At 36.5% G+C, this 21,124-nt stretch overlaps 1 protein-coding gene across 5 annotated transcripts in view; it reads right to left on the bottom strand.

Moving 5' to 3' along the window:
* Window positions 1-21,124, bottom strand: part of pps (protein partner of snf) — a 215,954-nt gene that overhangs the window by 176,331 nt on the left and 18,499 nt on the right. For all 5 annotated transcript variants that reach the window (XM_081755781.1, XM_081755784.1, XM_081755782.1 and 2 more), the window contains exon 3: window positions 3,917-4,081. In XM_081755781.1, coding sequence (XP_081611907.1) covers window positions 3,917-4,081 — 165 coding nt within the window. The remainder of the gene's footprint in view (window positions 1-3,916; window positions 4,082-21,124) is intronic.

The raw sequence follows: 21,124 nt of genomic DNA, 5'->3' as shown, positions 1-21,124 counted from the left end.
GTTACGTCTTGTATTTCTACTACGGTACCAATTTTCGTACTTCTGGCACCAGACACTCTCTTTAGAATAAATTATACAAAATAACTGTGGATTATTTTATTTTGTGTAAAATATAAAAATATCTATAATAAAAAAGACCTTTTTTCTTCATTTCTTAAAAAAAAAAAACGTATTTTCGTACTTCTGGCACCAGACACACTATTTAAAAGACATTCTATTAACATTTGTTTCTTTCGAGTGGAAAAAAAAACTGCTTACAATAAGATTTAAATAATTTGTTTATTGATTTTAAATGCCATAAATTTGTTTCCATTAGTGGTCCTCATTTGCTTTTCATTTAATTATTTACCGATGTTATGTAGGAAGTTCAAAATGAAATTTACTTCAAAAAAAATGTGACTGAAAATTGCGCGTTTTTTTGAACAACCCGCGTAATGTCCGCACCTGCATTTTGACACCGCGATTTTAGTATTGAAAAAAAAGTGCGGACATTACGCGAGCGTATACAGTAGTGTTATTCTACAACAGAAAATATGAACATGAAGAATTTTCAGTGTTGCCATCCAAGAAATTACAGTGTTACCAAAGTAACAATTCCCCCAAAATCTAAGTTAAGGCAGCAACTAGAGGAACGAACTCAACTGCACTTTATTACATATCATGTTGTTTTGGTATCTTGTGAATACATTTTTAAATAATAGTTGTATTTAGTTTATACTAAACAAAATCATTTTAACACAGTGATTAGAATTAAATAATAATGTTATTTAAAAAGTAGCTCACAGGATACCAAAACAACATGATATGTAATCAAACATAGTTGGGTTCGTTCCTCTAGTCGCTGCCTTAACTTAGATTTTGGGGGAATTATTTTGGATTTCTATGGATGGCAACACTGAAAATTCTTCAGGTTCATATTTTCTGTTGCAGAATAACATTATGTTGCAGAATAACATTATATACTGAAATGCAACATATATGACTGTGGTAAGTTGCATTTCAGTATGTCCTTTTACTTATGAAAAAACAAGCAAAAGAAAAAAAATTTTTTTATTATTTTTAGTACGCCAGGGTCGTAACACTACTATGTTTGCATAGTATACAGTTTTCTGAAACATGGTGTTTTTAATAATGTGAATGAAATAGGACTTTTTTAATACGTCAATAGGAAAGTATTCGCTCTGGAAATAACTGACCTCTCTGATCAGGAGGAATATGGCAATGAGTTCAGTCAAATAATCATTTTTCTGAGCTACGAGTTCTGGCAAGTTTTAAGGTTCTTTGGCATAGATACTAACTACATTGGTTTCTCATCCTCGAGTTTGAACACACGTGAAGGGAAAACAACATATATGTAGCAAGAAAGAAACACAGTATAGTGTTTTCATTAATCCTTCAAGTGTCAAGAAGACATACATAGCTAAGAAGATAACTAAGTTCTTTTATGTATATATTGTAAGAATGTAACCGATAATGTGATTGTGCAAGCAACAATAATATTTCTGAAAGCACTCGTACTGATGAAAGCGACAAGTCAATCGTAGAAACGTTGTCAAAATATCCACTTTTACCGTTCGGGTGCTTCAGTAAGTACACACTAATAATACCGTAAAATTCGTTCACTGTACCACAAATCGCCTTTACGAATGAAATAATGTGTGTATTACGATGCTTGCGTCTTTGCAAGGATATTCTAGTATTCGTCAACATCGACTCTGAGATGACACTGTGACTGAGGAAGAAAGAAAAAAAAAAGAGAGGGAGAGAGAGAGAGACTGAAGATGATTTTGACAATAGAAGCACGCTGCTGTGTTTTAAGCCTTGCAATTGTAAACAGGTTTCAAATCATACAAGAACTGCTCCAACATATTCATGAAGGTTTATCGCAACCAATTTCGAATAGATATTGACAACTGTGTGCAATACACACCTGAAACAAAGTACCAGGAAAAGGCCAATGTTAACAGTGAGTCATAAAGCTGTCCATTTGGAATACAGGAACACTAGAGGACTGAAAACGAGTAATTTGGCAGGTAAATCTAGTTTGTACACCAGTGATGCACGGCTACATTAGGACTAATGATACCTTATATCTATACCGCGTTGAAGAGATTATTTATATCCAATGAATTCTATGACAGTGTGTTAAGATGTATTTTACCATGAGATCTGTCTCTTCAAATGTCTACGAACGCCGATGATCTGTTCTGACTGATGAGATGTCACCTTTGGCCTGCGTCTCAAATATACACTTTAGCACTGCGGTTTTTCTTTAAAATTTATAACTGTTCCATGACAAGGGTTAACCCTTTAGCGCGCAGCTCTGGATATATGTAAAGTTCACTTTCAAATTGTATTGCACCATGTAGTTTCTAGTTCGGACATAGAAAAGAAGCTTTGCGTATCAGCTACGATGCCCTTTAACTAATGAAGTTCTGAATTTCCCGCTAGATGGACTCTTTGTATTACTTGCTGCACGCTGAGTTGTCATCTTTGAGCTTTCTTTACTCGCTGAGGTGGACACGTTTTGAACTGTTGATTTTTCTATGTTAGACAGAAGTGTAATGAGTGCAAAAGTGCTAGTACGCTGACATTCGTCGCGTTTTATTGGTTCTATCTGGTTTTAGTGGACTTTGCAATGTCAACGCGCAACTTTGCATAGACCTTATATGCAAACACCATAAAATATCCCATAGACCACATATTATTTGCATTAATTCTTTTTTTTTTTAAATCCCTTGTTTCCTACACAAAAAGCACTCCAAATTAAAAAAAAAAAAAAAAATCAGTTTGATCGAAAAAAATGGTGCGTTAAAGGGTTGAAACTGTTTGGTTACATTGCTACAAAATAAATTCTAGAATGCTACTACTCCGATCTGAACCTTACCCAAACCAGGTTATCAGGAACAACAGATTCAAGTAAACACATTCATGTATTCTAAGGAGTGGGGAGATTAGTATATACTGCCTCGCGAATGATTGAAAATTTATACTCACGTGATCACATTCACATGTAACATTAAGAATTCACGGAAGTTTAAAGCCAAAACGAAGAAAAACCGCTTTTAAGTTACATTCTACCAAACATATATTTTTATGTCGGCACGATTGTTTGGTTTTTTAATATAGTTATTTCTATTCGAAAGTACTTATGATTTTCGTTATAATAAATACATAAACAAAGAATTAGCAACACCTCTAAAACAAGTAAGAATCAGAATAATATGTTGGTCTTTAATTCAAACCGAAATTCAGGAACATCCTAAATACGTTAATACTTAGTTTATAATGTGCACTTATAAGACAATGTAGCACTTAAACGACAAAAAATCTCTTGCTCATAAAACAAATACTAACAGTTATAGTGAAAGGATTACTACCTATCATTATGAGAGGAAAAAACAAGTCATATTAAAAAAAGAAGGCCACCCACTTGTCTTGGAAAGTGCGAAAAACAGAGCGAATTCAGAGAAAACCCACGAATAAGGAGTTTGGCCACAACAAAGCTCACTTACCAAGAGGTGGAATTCAACTACAGATCCCTGCACTAGCGGTGAGCGCTTTAAACTGAGCCATCGCGGCAAATTCTTTAAGTTTTCGAATCACACATAAGAAACTACTGCTCTCATGCAGACATCGCGGTATCGGTAGGTTGGCAACATCTGACAATAGCTGCCTAGTGATTTTTTTACAGTCAAGAAACTTTGTCATAGAGGTCAATAATCAGATTTTAATACAACAAGATAGGATTTAGGTCAAGCTTCGAATTCTGAATGGGTTACCCTCTATTTGAATTTTCAAATACTATCACATTTTCAATACATATATACTCTATTACACATAATAAACTTCCATTACTAAAGTACGAGTACACTTAATCTCAAGTTAACACTAATATAATATATACTGCAGTTACCTTCTTGGCTGGAAGTTCCTGCCAATGGTGGAGGATAAATACCTTCGACCGTAAGATTAACATGCGGATTGCCGTCATTTTGATTATCACATGCAGAATCCTGACTACTATCATCAGACTGGTTACCCACACGAACAACACTGACTGTTGTATTCTGTTGGTTAACTGAAAAGAAAATGGACATAAATAATTAAAACCTCGCACCTTTAAGATTTCCAGGTCAAAAAAATCTACCATATCCCTCGTCGAAATAATTCACTGCAATGCTGAAGCTCAATTAAGACAGTACGGAGGGAGGTTTATAGTTTTCATCCTCATATAAAAACTTGGAAGAAGAATCGCGGTATAGAAGTACATAAAAGAACCTCATGAACGATATATCGAAAGATTTAATTTTATTTAAGTTGGTATTGATGATAATTTCTGTGTAAGTAGTATATAATCTTAATTCTCGATCTATCTAACTTCTCTCTAATTTCCAATGCTTCATATATCCTTCTGGAACACATAAGAAAGAAAATGGCCACTTCATTCCTGCTATACAGGTGGTGACGTCTAGCTACGTTGGATAAATAGACAAAATATGCCTTCAGACAGCGATGGTAACACAAATCATATTTGTTAATACAGAAAATTAAAATGAAATTTTTGTTTTACATCTTTTACATGTTTTTTTGTTTTATGACTTTTGGCTAAAAGAGATAGATAATTAATGAAGGTGAATTGTTATGAAAGGAATTGGTGAAATGAGAATGTAAAAGGAAAAGGGAGAACATCGAGAAATAGTCCATCATCTTCGCAAATGTAGTTAATTTAACTGCCCGAGAGAGTATGTCAAGTATGGCAGTACCGTAATCGTAACGAGTTTCGCGACAACCAATGCGTGCACAGCGCATTATTGCTGAACTTGCTGTGAGAAAGTCAGTGGGCAAATGCAGTGTGATGATTAGAGCAACCCAAAATCATAAAAAGCACAATAGCAATTTACACATATGGTTGGTACCTTAAACATGGTTGTGGTTGTCTAAGGGTCCAGAAGAAACTAATTTATAAAGCATAATTTTAGAAAATAAAGCATAAAGCATAATTTAAAATATATAGCACAATTCTTGAAAAATTCTGTTTAACTGCAAGTTTAACATACTGTATTAATATTTTTTAAAACCAATATTTATAACGCAAAATCATTGAGAACATAACAATGCAACAATTCTATTTTTTTTTTTTTTTTTTCCTGTAAACTTCATTTCGGTGTAATCCTTTTAAAGCGGAGAAAAAAGTGAAAGAAGAAGAAAACTTTCCGCCAACAATGAATAGTATACAAAAACTCCACACTGTATTGTTATGTGTACCTCTTGAACTTGAGCACTTTCTGTACTTTTTGGTGGCATCTTTTACTTTTCCTTTCTGCATATACGCACCTCTAAGGTGCACACAAGTGATAAGAAAAACTGACTCGAGCAGATATCTCTTTACAGTGCATTAAGTAGAAAGTTCATTAAATATGAAAGAAATTGGTTACATAAAATATTAATAAATACATCAAGATATTTAGAATATTTAATATAAAGTAAATATTATACATTATACACGATTAATGTAAAACAATGATTGAAATTAACAATAAAGCATAATTTGGAAAAAATAAAGCATAATTAAACAAAAAAAATACAGCATAATTTGGATTGCTCTAGTGATGATAAAGGATTCGTTCCGTTAAAACACTCAGTATGATATAACAATATGAGACACTATTTAGATACCATCGCAGGGCGGATGAGCGGGTGGAGGTCAGGGCACCTTCTTGTCCTTAGGAGGGGAAACTGTCCTAAAAGGCGGATGAACCACTAGATGGTCAACGGCATGAAGATGTGGAAAGGAAACAGGAATACTACCACGTTATCTTTTTCCCAGAAGGGACGAAGGAGGAGAATAAATAAATATGATGGTTTTTCCTGAGGTGAAAAATTCCGGAGGTAACATAGTCCCCCGTTCGGATCTCCGGGTGGAGACTACTCCGGGAAGAATCATCAGAGGAGAAAATAACTTTCATTTCAGCATGGGAACCTAGAACGTACGAACTCTACGACGTGAAGGAAAACTTGAAAATTTAAAAGTAGAAATGGACAAATGTAAAGTAGACACAGTGGGCTTGAGTGAAGTGAGATGGCCAGGGAAAGATGAAATAATATCGGCAAATTACAGAATATACTATTCGAGTGGCGATAGGGCTGAGAATGGTGTCGCGATATCAATGAAGAACGAAGCAGCAAGAAGTGTAACCAAAGTGCAATACTACAGTGACCGCTTCATGTTTGTAAAACAATATGAAAAAACAGTGAATACTGTGATAATACAAGTGTATATGCCAACAACCGACCATGATGATAATGAAGTAGAAGTAATATATGATCAGATTAGTGACATATTGCATCAGGAAGGAAGAGGAAAGGTCGACGCCATAGTAATGGGAGACTTCAACAGCGTAGTAGGAGGAAGAGCTGCGAATAAAGGTAGTGGGACCATGTGGACTAGGTAGAAGAAACAAACGAGGTTAAATGCTTATAGATTTCTGTAGGCAACATGATCTGGTGGTTTATGAACACGTGGTTTAAGAAAAGAAAAACCAAGCTGTACACGTGGAAAAGTCCAGGAGATAAGAAACGCTACCAAATCGATTACATTCTTGTGAAGCAACGTTTCACGAATAATGTACGAGACGTGAAGACACTGCCAGGAGCGGACATTGATTCGGATCACAATCTCCTAGTGGCGGAAGTGCAAACCTGGTTAAAGTCGTTCAAGAAAAATGGGAGAAGAAATCGAAAATGGAACTTAGAGCGACTAAGAAATATCGACGATGATGTGAAAAGAGAGACTGAAGAAAAATTCTGTACAATGGGCGATGTGGTTGACAATATAGAGAATAGTTGGGGAAAGGTTAAACAGATTCTACTTGACACACTCCACAATAACACTGGTAGGATAGAAAGAGCACCGAGAAAACCATGGATAACTGAAGCAATGCTTAAGATGAAGGAACGCAGAAGGACAAAAAACACGGGCATCAATGAATACAGAAGGCTGAATAATGAATTGAGACGAGAAACGGACAAAGCCAAAGAAATGTACATGGAGCAGGTATGTGAAGAAATAATGGAACTTCAACGGCGCGGCAGATATGATCTGATGTACCAGGAGGAGGGAGAGCTAATTGAAGTATACGAACGTTCGGTATCGAAATCCAAAAGTAATGTAACCACTGACCATCAAAGAATCTTTAGAATTTGGGAGGAATACATAAAAGATCTGTACGATCAGAAGAACCGCCCCAAAGATATTGCGATCGAAACAGAGGAAAAGGTGGATGATGATGAAAAAGGACCCAGTATATTGAAAAGTGTAGTAGTACAAGCAATCAAAGACATGCGAAGGAGAAAGGCCACTGGAGACGACGACATACCAATAGATTTGCTCAAGGGATTAGGAGACAATGCAATGAAAGTACTGATCTCACTTATTAACAAGATCTACGTGAGTGGAGAATGGCAAACGGATTTTCTTGATGTTACAATGATTGCATTGCCCAAGAAAAAGCAAGCAAAGAAGTGCAGCGATTACAGAACCGTTAGCCTGATTTCCCACACTGGAAAGATCATTGCACGCATACTGAACAGGCGGCTGGAAAGTAAGATAGATGAGAGGTTAGAAGATCAATTTAGATTCCGGAAAGGAAAAGGCACCAGAGATGCTATTGGATTGATGAGAATTATATCAGAAAGAATTCTTGATGTAAAAGAAGAGTTGCATTTGTGCTTCATCGACTGGCGAAAAGCTTTCGCCTGAGTCAATTAAACGAAACTTCTGAAAATGCTTAAAGAAATCCGAGTCAACTGGAGAGACCGACGATTCATTCAAAACCTGTACATAGGACAACGAGTGAAGTTGCACTTGAATGAAGGAGAAACCCATAGTGTGGATATTGGACGAGGAGTCAGACAAGGATGTAGTTTGTCGCCCCAATTATTCAACATTTACAGTGAATGTTTAATGAAGGAAGCATTAATGGAAACTGGAGATTTCAAGACAGGAGGGCAGACCATTAACAACATCAGGTATGTAGATGATACGGATATAATAGCTAAAACCGAAGGACTACAGGAGATGATGGACAAAATAGTTGACATTGGAAAACTGTATGGGATGGAAATTAACATCGAAAAGTCGAAAGTCATGAGAATATCCCGTGGAAACGCCCTTACGAATCAGAGTAGAAAAAGGAGAACTTGAAGAGGTCGATAATTTTAAGTATCTGGGAACTATTTTGACGAGAGACGTTTTCTGCACCAAAGAGATCAGGTCAAGAATTGCCATACCTAAAGAAGCATTAAACAAGAAAAGATCACTCTTAACTAGCAGGCTCAATATTGGACTTACGAAGAAGTTGGTCAAGTGCCATCTATATATGGAACATTGGACTGTATGGTTCAGAGACTTGGACCTTACGGAAGTTAGAGGAGAAATATTTAGAGTACTTCGAAATGTGGTGTTGGAGGAAGATGGAGAAGATAAAATGGACAGAGACAGCAACAAACGAAGATGTTTTAAACCGGATAGGAGAGAAGAGGACACTTCTAGCCACCATCCTTCGTAGAAATGCCAGGACACATCTTGCGAAGAAATTGTCTTCTTCACACCGCCATAGAAGGAAAGATGGAAGGGAAGCGAGGAATAGGAAGAACACAGCTGATCGATGATTTGAAAGATAGGAGAAAATATTGGAAGTTCAAAGAGAAAGCTGAAGATCGACACAAGTGGAAGAAACATTTCCAGACCCAAATCTTAAAATTTAAAAAAAAAAAAAAAAAAAAAAAACTCATTAGTCCCAGGACCTGCCTAAAGGCGGAATGCTTAATAATGTTTTTTTAATAGCCTATTAACTGCTATAAATGAAGTATAAATAATACATGTATATTTCATTTGGTTCAGATATTTACATGCCAGGCAAATGAATATAAGGTATCCCCCGTCGACTGATGTTGACCGAACCCCATAAATCAGAGACCACTGTCCTACTACTTTATTTATTTATTTATTTTTATCGAGCCAAAAGTAACTTCACACAAGGACTTCATTACGTGTCAGGCAACCAATTCATTAAATATAAATACGAAGGATACAAGTGGCCAATGTTCGAGCACACTAATACCTCTAATTATTAAGGATTTCTAATTCGACTGACTCAGTTTTTTTTTTTTTTTTTTTTTTTTTTTTTTTTTTTTTTTTTTTTTTTTTTTAAGCTATACATTTAATATAACAACCCCCAAAGCAAGACGTTTTTCATCTTTCTGCGACGGCTAACGAAAAACTCCAGAACTTTCTGCAAGCATTCTAATAATGTCGTAGTAAAATTACACCTTAAAATTTCCAAGTCCATGAAAGCAAGAAAGTTCTGTTTTTCTAAACATGTATTTTATTTATATGCTTCTTATTTATGGAGAAATATACAGTGGATTTATAGGGCTGTATAATAACTGAATAAGTAGCGAAACAAGAAATCCTCACATATATTTACTCAAAAAGCATTTATAAGTGTTTATTCTTTTTTACATCTTAAAACATGGCAATTAGTCATTTAAGTCTCCTTCTTACAACTTTGGAAGTCACCTCTTTAAACGTTAACTTCGTCTCCTGAAATAGGCTTGAAATGGTTATGGTACTGACTACCTGATTTCTGACATAAAACCAGTTTCAAAAAACTTCTTGGTTCTCTTGTAGCTAGCAGGAGATCTATTTACCTGAATGTAAGCCAATATACCATTTCAAGCGAAAAATCACTGGCTGCAGGGCGTTTACAAGGGAAGAGAGGGAGATTATATATCGAAGTGGAAAATGGTTTAGACACCAATCGAAAGCACTAATGACGCCTATTATGAAACTGTAATAAAAAATTTCCGAATGCATATACTGTACGAGTTATATGAATATACAGGGTGTCCAGAAAATTCTTTGCTACCCCTAGAAATGGCAAACGGGTGAGACAGATGCCAAAACAGGAAAACAAGTGTTTGATTAATTTAAAAGTACAACGTATCAAAGCAAAAATGTTGTACGAGGGCACCCGCAGATCCCAGGCGGGGTCAAACTCAAAAATTACAAATGGTAATGGGACCAAGTAACATATTGGACATAACCGGGAATTGAAAAGTTGTTGGAAAATGAAAGAAGACAGAAAAGTCTCGACTCTCTAAAACTGCTCTGTGCAAAATGGCGGCCGGTCAAAATGTCAACAAAAACGTCATTGTGAAGTCTATGCCCCCCCCCCCCAAAAAAAAATCCGGAAACGATAATACAGATATCAAAACAGCAAAACATGCTCATCATTTCAGCAGTGCAATGATTGAAAGTAAAAATATTTGTCCAGACGGGGTCCTACTCAAAATTTCTAATGGAAAGGGGGGTCAAGTAGCATATCGTTTAAAAGCTGTTGTTAAATGAAAGCAGTTAGAACAAGTCTGGACGCTCTACGATAACACTATGCAAACATCTTGTGTTTTAGTTCTTCTTTCTGTAGTCGGGTTTTCGTTTGTCTTCACTAAAATGAAATGAAATCTTTAAGTTTTACGTCCCACGGTTATGCCGGTTAGCCTAAAGGAGACGGTGATGATGAGAGATGAGTGAAATGGTGGAATGAAGAAAGTGGGAGGAAACAGGAGAACCCCGAGAAAACCCACGAGCACGGTGTTTGTCCACAAAGTCCACACGGCGCGAGCTGGAATCGAACCAGGGACCCCAAGCACCGGAGGTGAACGCTATACCACTGAGCCACCGCGCCCCCTGTCTTCACTTCACAATTCGTATATGTAATTTAAAGAAAGGAAATGCTTCTTCTGTGAGATTCTTGTCTTTGGGCCCAGTAATGTCTAAATAAATGAATAAATATAATAAAATAAAAGCAAATTAAGAAATAAAGAAAAGAAAAGAAATAACATTTGACTTCTTTAAGTAAGGAACTGACTAGTTAACATATAATGTACAATAGTGGTTACTTATGCTTGTTGTCTGGATTACCAAGTAGAAAATGATTCAAACAAAAATTTTCTTGCATCAGGAACAGCGAATACGTGCAAGTGTCTCACAGTGACAAGTGCCAATTGCAAAATGGAAAGCAAATACGCTCGGAGAATCGAAATGAGGATGTACATTTTGAGCGGCCATTTTGACAGGGTGATTTTAGAGAGTGGAGATTTGTTCCGCCTTCTTTCATTTCCCAACAAGTTTGCAACGATATGACACTTGACCCCCCTAGCCATTTGAAAATTTTGAGTAGGACCCTATCTGAGACCCTGTGGAGGACTCTGGGACAAATAATTTCACTTCCAATCACTGTACTTCTAAAATGATGGCAAACGTATTTTGACGTTTTGACATATGTGTCACAGTTTCAGGGTTTTTTTGATGTGGCCATAGACTCCCCAATGACGTTTTTGCTGACATTTTGGCCGGCCGCCATTTTAGAGAGTAATTTTAGAGAGTCAAGATTTGTTCCGCCTTCGTTCATTTCCCAACAGCTTACCAACGATATGCTACTTGACCTCATTACCATTTGTGATTTTTGAGTTAGACCCCGCCTGGGATCCTGTGGGTGACCCAGGGGCAACACTTTTTACTATGATACGTTGTACTTTTGAAGTGATGACAAATGTGTTCTGCTGTTTTGACATCTGTCTCGCCATCTGCGATTTCTAGGGATGGCAACGGACTTCCTGGACACCCTGTATATTCATATAACTCACACAGTATATGCATTCGAAAAATGTTTATTACATTTCGTAATAGGCGTCATTGGTGCTTTTGGATTAGTGTATAAACCATGTTCCACTTCGATATATAATCTCCCTCTCTTCCCTTGTTAGCAGAGGCGTTGTTAGCGGAGGGTCTGGGGGAACGCGTCCCTCCAGATTTTAGTCAAATATATTTAAAGAAACTAAGACAAAAATGTTATACGTTTAGTAAACTTTTTTTTATAATTAATCGATCGCATGAGATACTGAAAACGTTAACTTTCTGTTCCTTTAATTTACCTGTGTTCTCACTACGATACGTCTGGTTTCAATCTTGAATTACTCGTTTAAACGGAGCCAATCTTTTCTAACTTCCGCACGTATTACACAAACGCTGATTCACAAGTGAGCATGAAAAGAACCGTAACAATATTTAAGGGAGAGAGGGACGTTATATTTTTATCGGTCACTTTTTTCCTTTATGCTTGTGCAACACAAAACCTTTAATTTTGCTTCTGTGCTCCCTCTCCCTCCTGCCATATCAATTCCCTTCCTTATATCCTAAGAATTACCCTCTCGTTTATAACCAGGGTTGGCAAAAAAACATGTTTTTTATTGAAAAACAAAAAAGCCAGATTTTTTATTTAAACCAGGTTTTTTTTTGTTGTTGTTTAAATAATTTGCTCTATGTATTTATATCACATATGGACAGTATTTATATCACATATGGACAGAAATAAGTTTATTTTACCTTGGTGTTATTATGCAACAACCGGGTTATGCTGGAAGAGGTCACGTAAGCTTAAAGCGGAGTCCAAACATTTTCTCGACTTACATTTGAAACAAATTGTCCTCGAACTGAACTCGAAATCGGGACTAATTGGCCACAAATGCGATACGTCTGCCGACTCACTCACGAAGGACTCCTGATACCTTGTACTGATCTTCACATACTTTGAATATAATTGTCTAATTGTCAAGAGTCATTTAAGAAGAACAAAACGATAAACAGTTGCACAAGTGAAACCATTATACAGAATTACATACGGACAATTTCAAAATACTGCAGACTACAGAAGAACCTGAACTAATTTAGTCCAAGTTAGTTCACTACGAATTTTATTAGTCCAAGTTAAAGAAATACGACTTAATTAGCATATCAGTAAGAAAAGTGAATAAAATAAGAATTATTGAGTCCACTTTGGCTCTGACCCATTTATACATAAATAGATACCAAAGATAATTCTGATTTCAATAAATGTATTTCGTGGGGTTTGTATGACCCCCCCCCCCCCCCCAAAAAAAGTACGGTATTTCCATGTATTTTATCAATAGTAAATATTATTAAAACAAAACAATATTTAGAATTTTTCTTTGATTGCAATTGCATCACAATAACAAACTATTAAAAAAATCACAAAAGAAACATTCATAAACTTATTTAAAAAAAGTTGCTTTTGTATTATAATCTCTTTGGGTAATGAATGGGGAATTTAGGTATGAATATAATACGAATATTATACGGGAGTGAAACATGATAACCCACAAATGTGTGTTCATCAAGATTTTACGAACACTTACAGTTTTACGAACATTTTTCGTTTTTTGGTTTAAACCAGCCAACCCTGTTTATAACTATGCTAATTACAGGAGTTTGATTTTGGTTTACCGACCCCTTCCCTCCAATATCTAAAAAGCTAACGACGCTAGTGGCCATAGTATTGCTAATTCGAGAACCCTACCTTTAACAAATCGCTTCAGACACCGCGGTCTGAGCAACCACTTCAGCAATTTGATTCCAGGAGGATGTTTTTGTTGGAAGTCCGTTACTGTTTGCTTGAATAAATTTTTGAAATCTAGTATGCCTCTACATACTCTTGCAGAGTTTTATTTTCCAAACATCCAGAGCAGAAATTACTTCTAATCAAAAAATAGCTTTATTTTATCAATACTGATGCTGTAAAATACATCAAAAGAATCGAAGCTTTTGTATATTTCGTAATTAGCTACATTATTTCTTGAAAAAAGGTAGTCCAGGTTAAACCAAAAAATCTGCTATATTAATGTCTTTCATAGAAGACTTGTTGTGTTCATCTGTATTCAGATAAGTCTGTCATTGTTCTTCAAGTGACACTAGAAACTTCAAGAACTTGAAGAACATTTTACAATTTCATGCACTACTTTGCTCCAACTTTTGCTGCTGACAGGAACATCACGTTAAGTCACACCTTTTTAGAAGTACTACCATCAGCGTTTGAAAAAAAAAAAAAAAAAAAAAAACAGGTATTTTTGAAAACAACCAACCCACCTGGACCCATATGGGTATTATTTTTTTTCGTGTTTTATTGGGTTTTTCGAAATATTTCAATGTTTTTGGGGTAAAAGTGTTAAAATGTGATTTATATTTCAAGATTGTCATTGTCACAACTTGCAACATTATTCTGTTCACTACTGTTTTGAAAAAATGGCCGCCATTTTGAAGTCTTACATTGGATCGCCGAGAAAATCTACACAGCAAATTTAGAGCGTTTCTTGCTTCTAGCCTCAAAATTTAAACTTAAAAAGTCCGAAAATTGCACCCTGTAGCGTGGATACCCGCTAGTTGAAAAATGACGGCTATTTTGAAATTTTACGCTGGATCGTCGTCAGAATATATATACAACTAATTTAGGGTGTCTCGTGCTTCTACTCTGAAAATTTCTATTCAAAGGACACAAAATTGCGCCTTGTTGTCTAGATACTCGCTATTAAAAAAAAAAAAAAAAAAAAAAGCCGCCATTTTAAAATTTTATTGGCATGCCACCAAAATCTACAGGAAATTTAGTGTGTCTTGTGCTTGTACCCAGAAAATTTAAGACCGAAAGTTGTACCCTGTAATGTGTGTGTGGTACAGGCAGACAAACGAACAAATGAAGATCGAGTCATCCCAGGAGCCTTAGTAACGTTCGCCAAATATGAATACCAAAAATATTAATTTAAAACAAAGATATCATTCATGTATTAAAAAATAAATGTTTTAAAATGTCTTATATAATGATTTTATTGTTGAAGTTCACTTCCGATACTTTGCGCGTTCAATTACGGGAAATTCCCTAGCACTAGCAAGACGGTTCTTTCCCGAAAATGAATTTAAAACAATTAACAAAGAGAGAATTCATATTTTATAAAGTAAATGTTTCAAAATGTCTTGAATGGAATTAAATATCTTCCAGCTTAAAATAAATAGTTTTATTGTTGAAGTATTCACTTCCGGTGCTTTGTGCATTCAATTGTGGGAATTTCCGAGCACTTCTTTCACGACGGGTTTTCCCCGAAAATGCAGCTTTCTTTACCTTACATCGACACTTCCACTAATATGGAAGTTTAATTTCAGCACTTGAAATAATAGCGATACATAGTCTTCGGAACTCCGAGCATTAAGCTGCTTAAATTTGAAAAGAATTTTACGTTATTGCTGGAGTTGTTTCTACAGAATGCTTATTTAAAGAGTAGCATCTAATGACGACACCACACTACTGTTGTTAGAAAACCAAATTTTACTGAAGAATACCTGTGTTATCATGGTGGTACAAGCACCTATGACCTTAAACTCGTCAAATGTATTAGGGATAACGACCCCCGCCGTCGCCGAGTACACTATTCACGGAAAGTATTTTCTAAAATATACAATTGTGTATTTTACTTCAAACAGACTATAAACACAATCCATACATTATCTTGGCTTGAGATAATTATAGAATAAATTAAGCTTTTTCTATCCATTCAGTGCATTCAGAACTTTACATAGGTCTAACGTTGAATGTTGTATACTTTAACATGAAAGCATCTAATTCGTCCAAGAGAAGTCCAAAATCTGATAAAAATCACTTTCAATGTGATCATCTTATTTGTACCAATAATATACTAAGAAAAAGCTCAAAAACCCTGGTGGGTCTAATCCGAAAAAACCCGGCAAGTTTTTTCGAGCTGGGCCCACTTGGGCCCTGACTACTACATTCACAAGACAACTTTGTTTATTTGAAAGCGAATTCTGGTAGTTGTCGAGGAAATATCATTTGCTCATCTAATTATGATATCTAACTGTACTTGAGTATCTTCCATGATCTGCCCACAATGCCATGGTAAATGATAGCTGGACTGAACTTCCTTTGATGAAGAAAACAAAATGGAGTGCCGGCTAGTAAAAGACTAATGAAAATGTTTTTGAAAGCAGCCAGTCTCTCAGGGCAAATATTCTGGACTCTTTTCTACTGCACAAACTAGACTTCTGTAATCTTCAAGTAAAGTTTTAAACACTCAGAATAGCTAGCAAATTTCACGGTTCTAAATGATTTTGGTTTGTAAAAATAGTCTTCAAACTATTTTGACTGCAAAAGTAGCTCATACTTTTTACCTGTAGAGAACTCTTTCATGGCTTCATCAAAATCAGAGTGTGACCCTGCTGAATTAAATCAGAAAAAGTTGAACGTCTCACAACTAACTCAATTCTATGCATTATGTTCCAGGAAACAAATATTTTCTAAAATTAGTTAATCTTTTATGTGTTTTTCTATATCTAGTTGGATATATTGTTTATCGAATGCCATGCCAACTAAGTTATTTCTTTAAAATGATGCGTCAAATCCAAATATTTTACTTGTACTCAAAATGCTTGCTGTCAATCCTTTCCCAATATAATCACCAACAAAGTTATGCTCTAAATAAATACAGGTGAACAAGATGCCGAAAATGTGGACTCTCATACCAACAATAAGCTTTGATCTGTAGCTGATTGCTGTCACCTAAAATACGAACAGGAAGATAATTATCATTTATACAGGACAAAAAGCTGAGAACTTTGAAATTTGATCATGAGGACATCCTAAAGGAAAATTGGTTCTCTAGGCAGGCAGTCTGCTTAAGTAGATTAATGTACTTTACATCCTACAGTTTCCTTATTTCCGTAGTTATTTCACTTATCATTTACTTTGTCCAAAAGCATCTTTATTCGACTAAACAACTGCTTCATGATGTAGGACTAGAAGGCAAAGTGGGTCCATCATTATTATGCACGGTATCCGAAATACTAGCACCAAGCCTAGCCTCGCTGGAGGCAAGTTAGCTTCCTCACTTTTTTTTTTCCGCCGCGGAACCGTTAAGAAATGTACTCATATCTTTGCTGATCATAGATATAAATTTCACAGGATAACTCAAATGATGTCTTGGATAATAAGTTTTAAACACGATCACCAGAGGTAGCCAAGTATCACAATCGCGTTATAGCCAGCAATGCGCAATGGCTCGGCCAGCATCCCGTAACCGGACAGCTGTCTGCTGGAGTCTCGACTTGGCTGCATGAATTGTAGCACTCGCGGCTGTACCTCTCTCCCTTTGTCTCTCAAGTTTGTCGGTATATTAGCATAAGTGTCAAACGTTGAGTTATTCTGAATCGTGTTGTATTTACAGAGTAGACAATCTCTGCAGCCCGTATTTTCTTTCTGTGACATTATCGCACAGTTGCTTGTTATTCTGCTCTGGGGCATGAAGCTGATCAGGGTGTCTACTAAAATTCCAAAATGAAATTTCGCGACTTTTTCCTGACCGTTTCTTTACCAAACCATTAAATTTAGTAACATTCTCAAGAGCGAATTTGGGTGCAACTTGGGCCGAATTTTCATGCACGCGATAAAAGCGTGCTTTGCTTGCGATTTAGTAGCGTCTAAAGCCAACGATAGACATTTTTGGTGGTTTTTTGACGTTTTATAGAACAAAATTTTCCAGTCTGTACTTATATTTGTACAGATAAAAAAATCGTGACCCAAAAGCTAAATTTCGTGACTTTTTCATAATTTTCGTGACTGATAGACACCCTGCTAACTCAAAACTCGGAGACAAGAGTACTTAAAGATTAAAAATGTGCGGTGCCCATGCCAAGTGACGATCAAAGATCAAGTCCAGAAATCGGATGTGTCAAAAGCAAGGGAGACCACCGATATGCACATCGGGTCAATAAGGGAAGTTCGCTGCACATGAAAGTGTATATTGTAAGGTTCCGCATGTCTATACGTCATGCAATAACCATGTGTGAACTACACGTGTTAATAGTAAGTAAAAACAAACAAACGACGGTCCCAAAGAGGAGTCGCCCACCATCGCCAACAGTCGGAAGAACGAGGATCACCGAAAGAAGCCGACACTACAGGATAAAAGGAAGCTGCACGCCTCGACCAACATCAATCTACATAGGTTGATCAAACTACCTAAAGCCCTAAGGCACCCTACCCTCTCACGACGCTTGGTCAATTGAGACACACCCAATCCTAAAGCCCTAAGACGCACGGTCATTGGGTTTCTTCTCTCTCTCACGACGCCCGGTCACCGAAGGAGACACCTAAATCACACAAAACTTAACCCCTCTCACGACGCCCGGTCAAAGAGAGTTACCTCACCTCAAAGCCTACCACATTCTACCCTAAAGTATTTAAAGGAAACTATTATTGTACATGCTTCTGTATTAGAGGAACTTTTTATAATAAAAATGTGATGGGAAAAGTCCAAATCCCAAGTACTATATTTGCTCTACCCAAGAAATTTTATATGGTAGATACGTCGGCGTCTATTTACAGACATTAAAAGGACTTTCCTACGGGACGCTTTTTTTATTAACGAAAACGGACACTTTTAGAAAGTAGGGTATTAGTGTTAGTGTTACTAAGGCAGGATCATATAAAGATAATATCCGTATTGTTATATGCACTCTCATTACTCTTAGTGGTAAATTGATTCGTTATAGGCTGGCAGGTATTTATACCGACAGCTAGATCTGGAAAAAAATAGTATAAAGAAGGTGATAATACAGGGTGTCTACTAAAATTCCAAAATGAAATTTCGTGACCTTTTCTTTACCAAATCATAAAATTTCCTAAAATTTTCTAGAGCAAATCTGGGTGAAAATTAGACCGAATTTTCATCCATGCGATAGAAACGTACTTTGCTTGCGATTTGGTAGCGTCTAAACCCGACCATAGACATTTTTGGTGGTGAATGTTGACGTTTTATAGAACAAAGTTTTCCAATCCGTACTTACATTTGTACAGTTTAAAAAAAAAAAAAAAAAAAAAAATCGTGACCCCAAAGCTAAATTTCGTGACTTTCATGACCGTTATCTGATTTCGTGACTTTTTCGTGACATTTGTGACCAATAGACACTCTGTAATAATATGGCAGAATCAGGCTCCCGTATACCTGTTAATATCCTCATCTAACTAGATATTCCGGCCACAGTATAGACGACCCGGATCGACTTTTTATGCTGTTCGATCATCTGACTTTACTCCAGGCATGGACCCTTGAAAAGAAGAAAGAAATTCTCCCTATGTATCTGCAGGACGTAGCTCTCGATTTTGTTTTACAATTGCAAAATCAGAACCAATTTGACACACTAAGTTCCGAACAGCTTAAAACCAAATTAATTTCTCTGTCCTGCCCTAATTTACCAGCATATAAGGCGGTATTAGAAATTATCCAAATACAACAAAACGAAAATGAGTCGGTCGATTCATATTTCTTAAGGAAATTAAGGGCTATCAGACAGCTAATGACAGAAGCTTCGGAGGAACAGAAGATCCATTTTCTTTCATTGGGGTTACAAAGAAATTTACTACAGAAGATAGCGCTGGAACCCTTTCAAACAGTCCAGCGGCTGCAGGATCGACTTCATGAATTAGAAAAAGCTCAGGATCTCACGCAGAAGAGGAATTATGTGGAATTGTCACAGGCAATTCATTCTTTAATCGGCCAACCTAACAGTCCCCCAACACTGCCTCTGTACGATTATCATAACCAAACGAATCATATTTGCCAGCCTATGTACAACAACTAACTTCTACTGTGCATCACACCCAACCTGCTCCTTGTTATTCACAATCGTCACCTTCTGCACCTCCATCACAGAATATTTCCCCTCCACAGTCAACTTCCACTCCACCTCAAGTTTCAAATCCGCACCCCCACCAAGGTCAAAACCTGCCCTCACAACCTCCCCACACGGACCTCACCAAACTGGCTAATCAAATGGCCGAGCTATCATTAATAGTGGCACAGAATGCCATGAAAACCAATTCCACACGTAATAACGGGGAAAGACATCGTCAGAATACCAACAAAGGGAATAGCGGTGGTAGGAAAAAGAACAATTTTGTAAAAGGCGATAAAATTTCAGTATGCGAAAATTTGTTATAAGAATCATCACGGAGCATCCACGTGTTGGAATAATCCTAAAAATTCCAAAAAGGGAAACGCATAACTGGATTCGCGGGCCATACCAGAAAAGTCGGCGTGGGCCACACAGGAACCACCACAATCAAAACGTAATAACATTCAAGAACAGCACGCAACAGCGGAAACTTTAGGAGGATATACGGACGGCAATTTTTTCACCTAGACGACCTATAATGAACACCAAGAACATGTTAAGCTCGGATGCTCAATATTAGAGTAAATGCAAGCAGTCTACCATACGGGATCTAGTATTAGTCTATGGTCCAGGAGAGACGTACCTTCAAAATGTATGCTAATAATCATTTCAAACTCGTATCAAGGGCACTGCTAACGAAGTTCTAACTTTGAAGGAAGTAGCTTTAATTAAATTTAAAATTGGCACTACACCTTCTCACATTACTTCCGCATCATAGATGCTGACTTTAATCCGATTTTTGGGAATGACATTTTCACAAGACTTTTTTCTCAAATAGACCTGGAGAATAATTCCATATCGTTATATAGAAAAACTAAGAAGCCTGCTTTTCCTAAGGGAAAAAAAAGAAAGAAACGGAGGAAATGTCGCAAGCAACTGCCTGTTCTTGGTACTTGCAGAGAAACGCAAATGTAATCACAGCTAGTAAAATCACGATCCCAGCAAATTCACATTTCTACTTTCCTGTATCAATTCCGAAGAAAAATCATAACGCAGCATTTTACATCATTACTCCACTGCAATCATTGTTAGAACGATATGGATTGGAGGCCATGACCATGAAAATACCAAGTAATGACCTTATGTTATTAATTTCCAATCCTACGGTACGAATAATAACGCTAAATAAAGGTACACCAGTGGCGTATACAGAGTAGGACGTGGAAGAATTTTCACTTAGAATAGAAGAAGACGAAAAGAATGCATACCAATTTCGTACTCAAGAAGAAATAGAGGAAAGATCAAGACAAACCGCTAAAACCTTTAACATTGACTTTTTTATATATATAAATCCGGATTTACCGGAATACCAGCGAATAGCTGTAACATTATACCAATACAGGGACGTGTTTTCATACAGTCCAGAGGATACAGGTTATTTTAGGGGATACCAGCACAAAATTCGTATAGATAAAAGTGTGTCTTCCATCACCGTTCCCCACCAATTCCATTAGGAATTAGACACCAAAC

Source organism: Thermobia domestica, chromosome 4 (assembly GCF_964235325.1).
Source record: "Thermobia domestica chromosome 4, izTheDome1.hap1.1, whole genome shotgun sequence".
NCBI classification, from domain to species: domain Eukaryota; kingdom Metazoa; phylum Arthropoda; class Insecta; order Zygentoma; family Lepismatidae; genus Thermobia; species Thermobia domestica.
The sequence above is the reverse complement of the archived record's forward strand: the minus strand, read 5'-3'. Positions and strand labels throughout refer to the sequence as shown.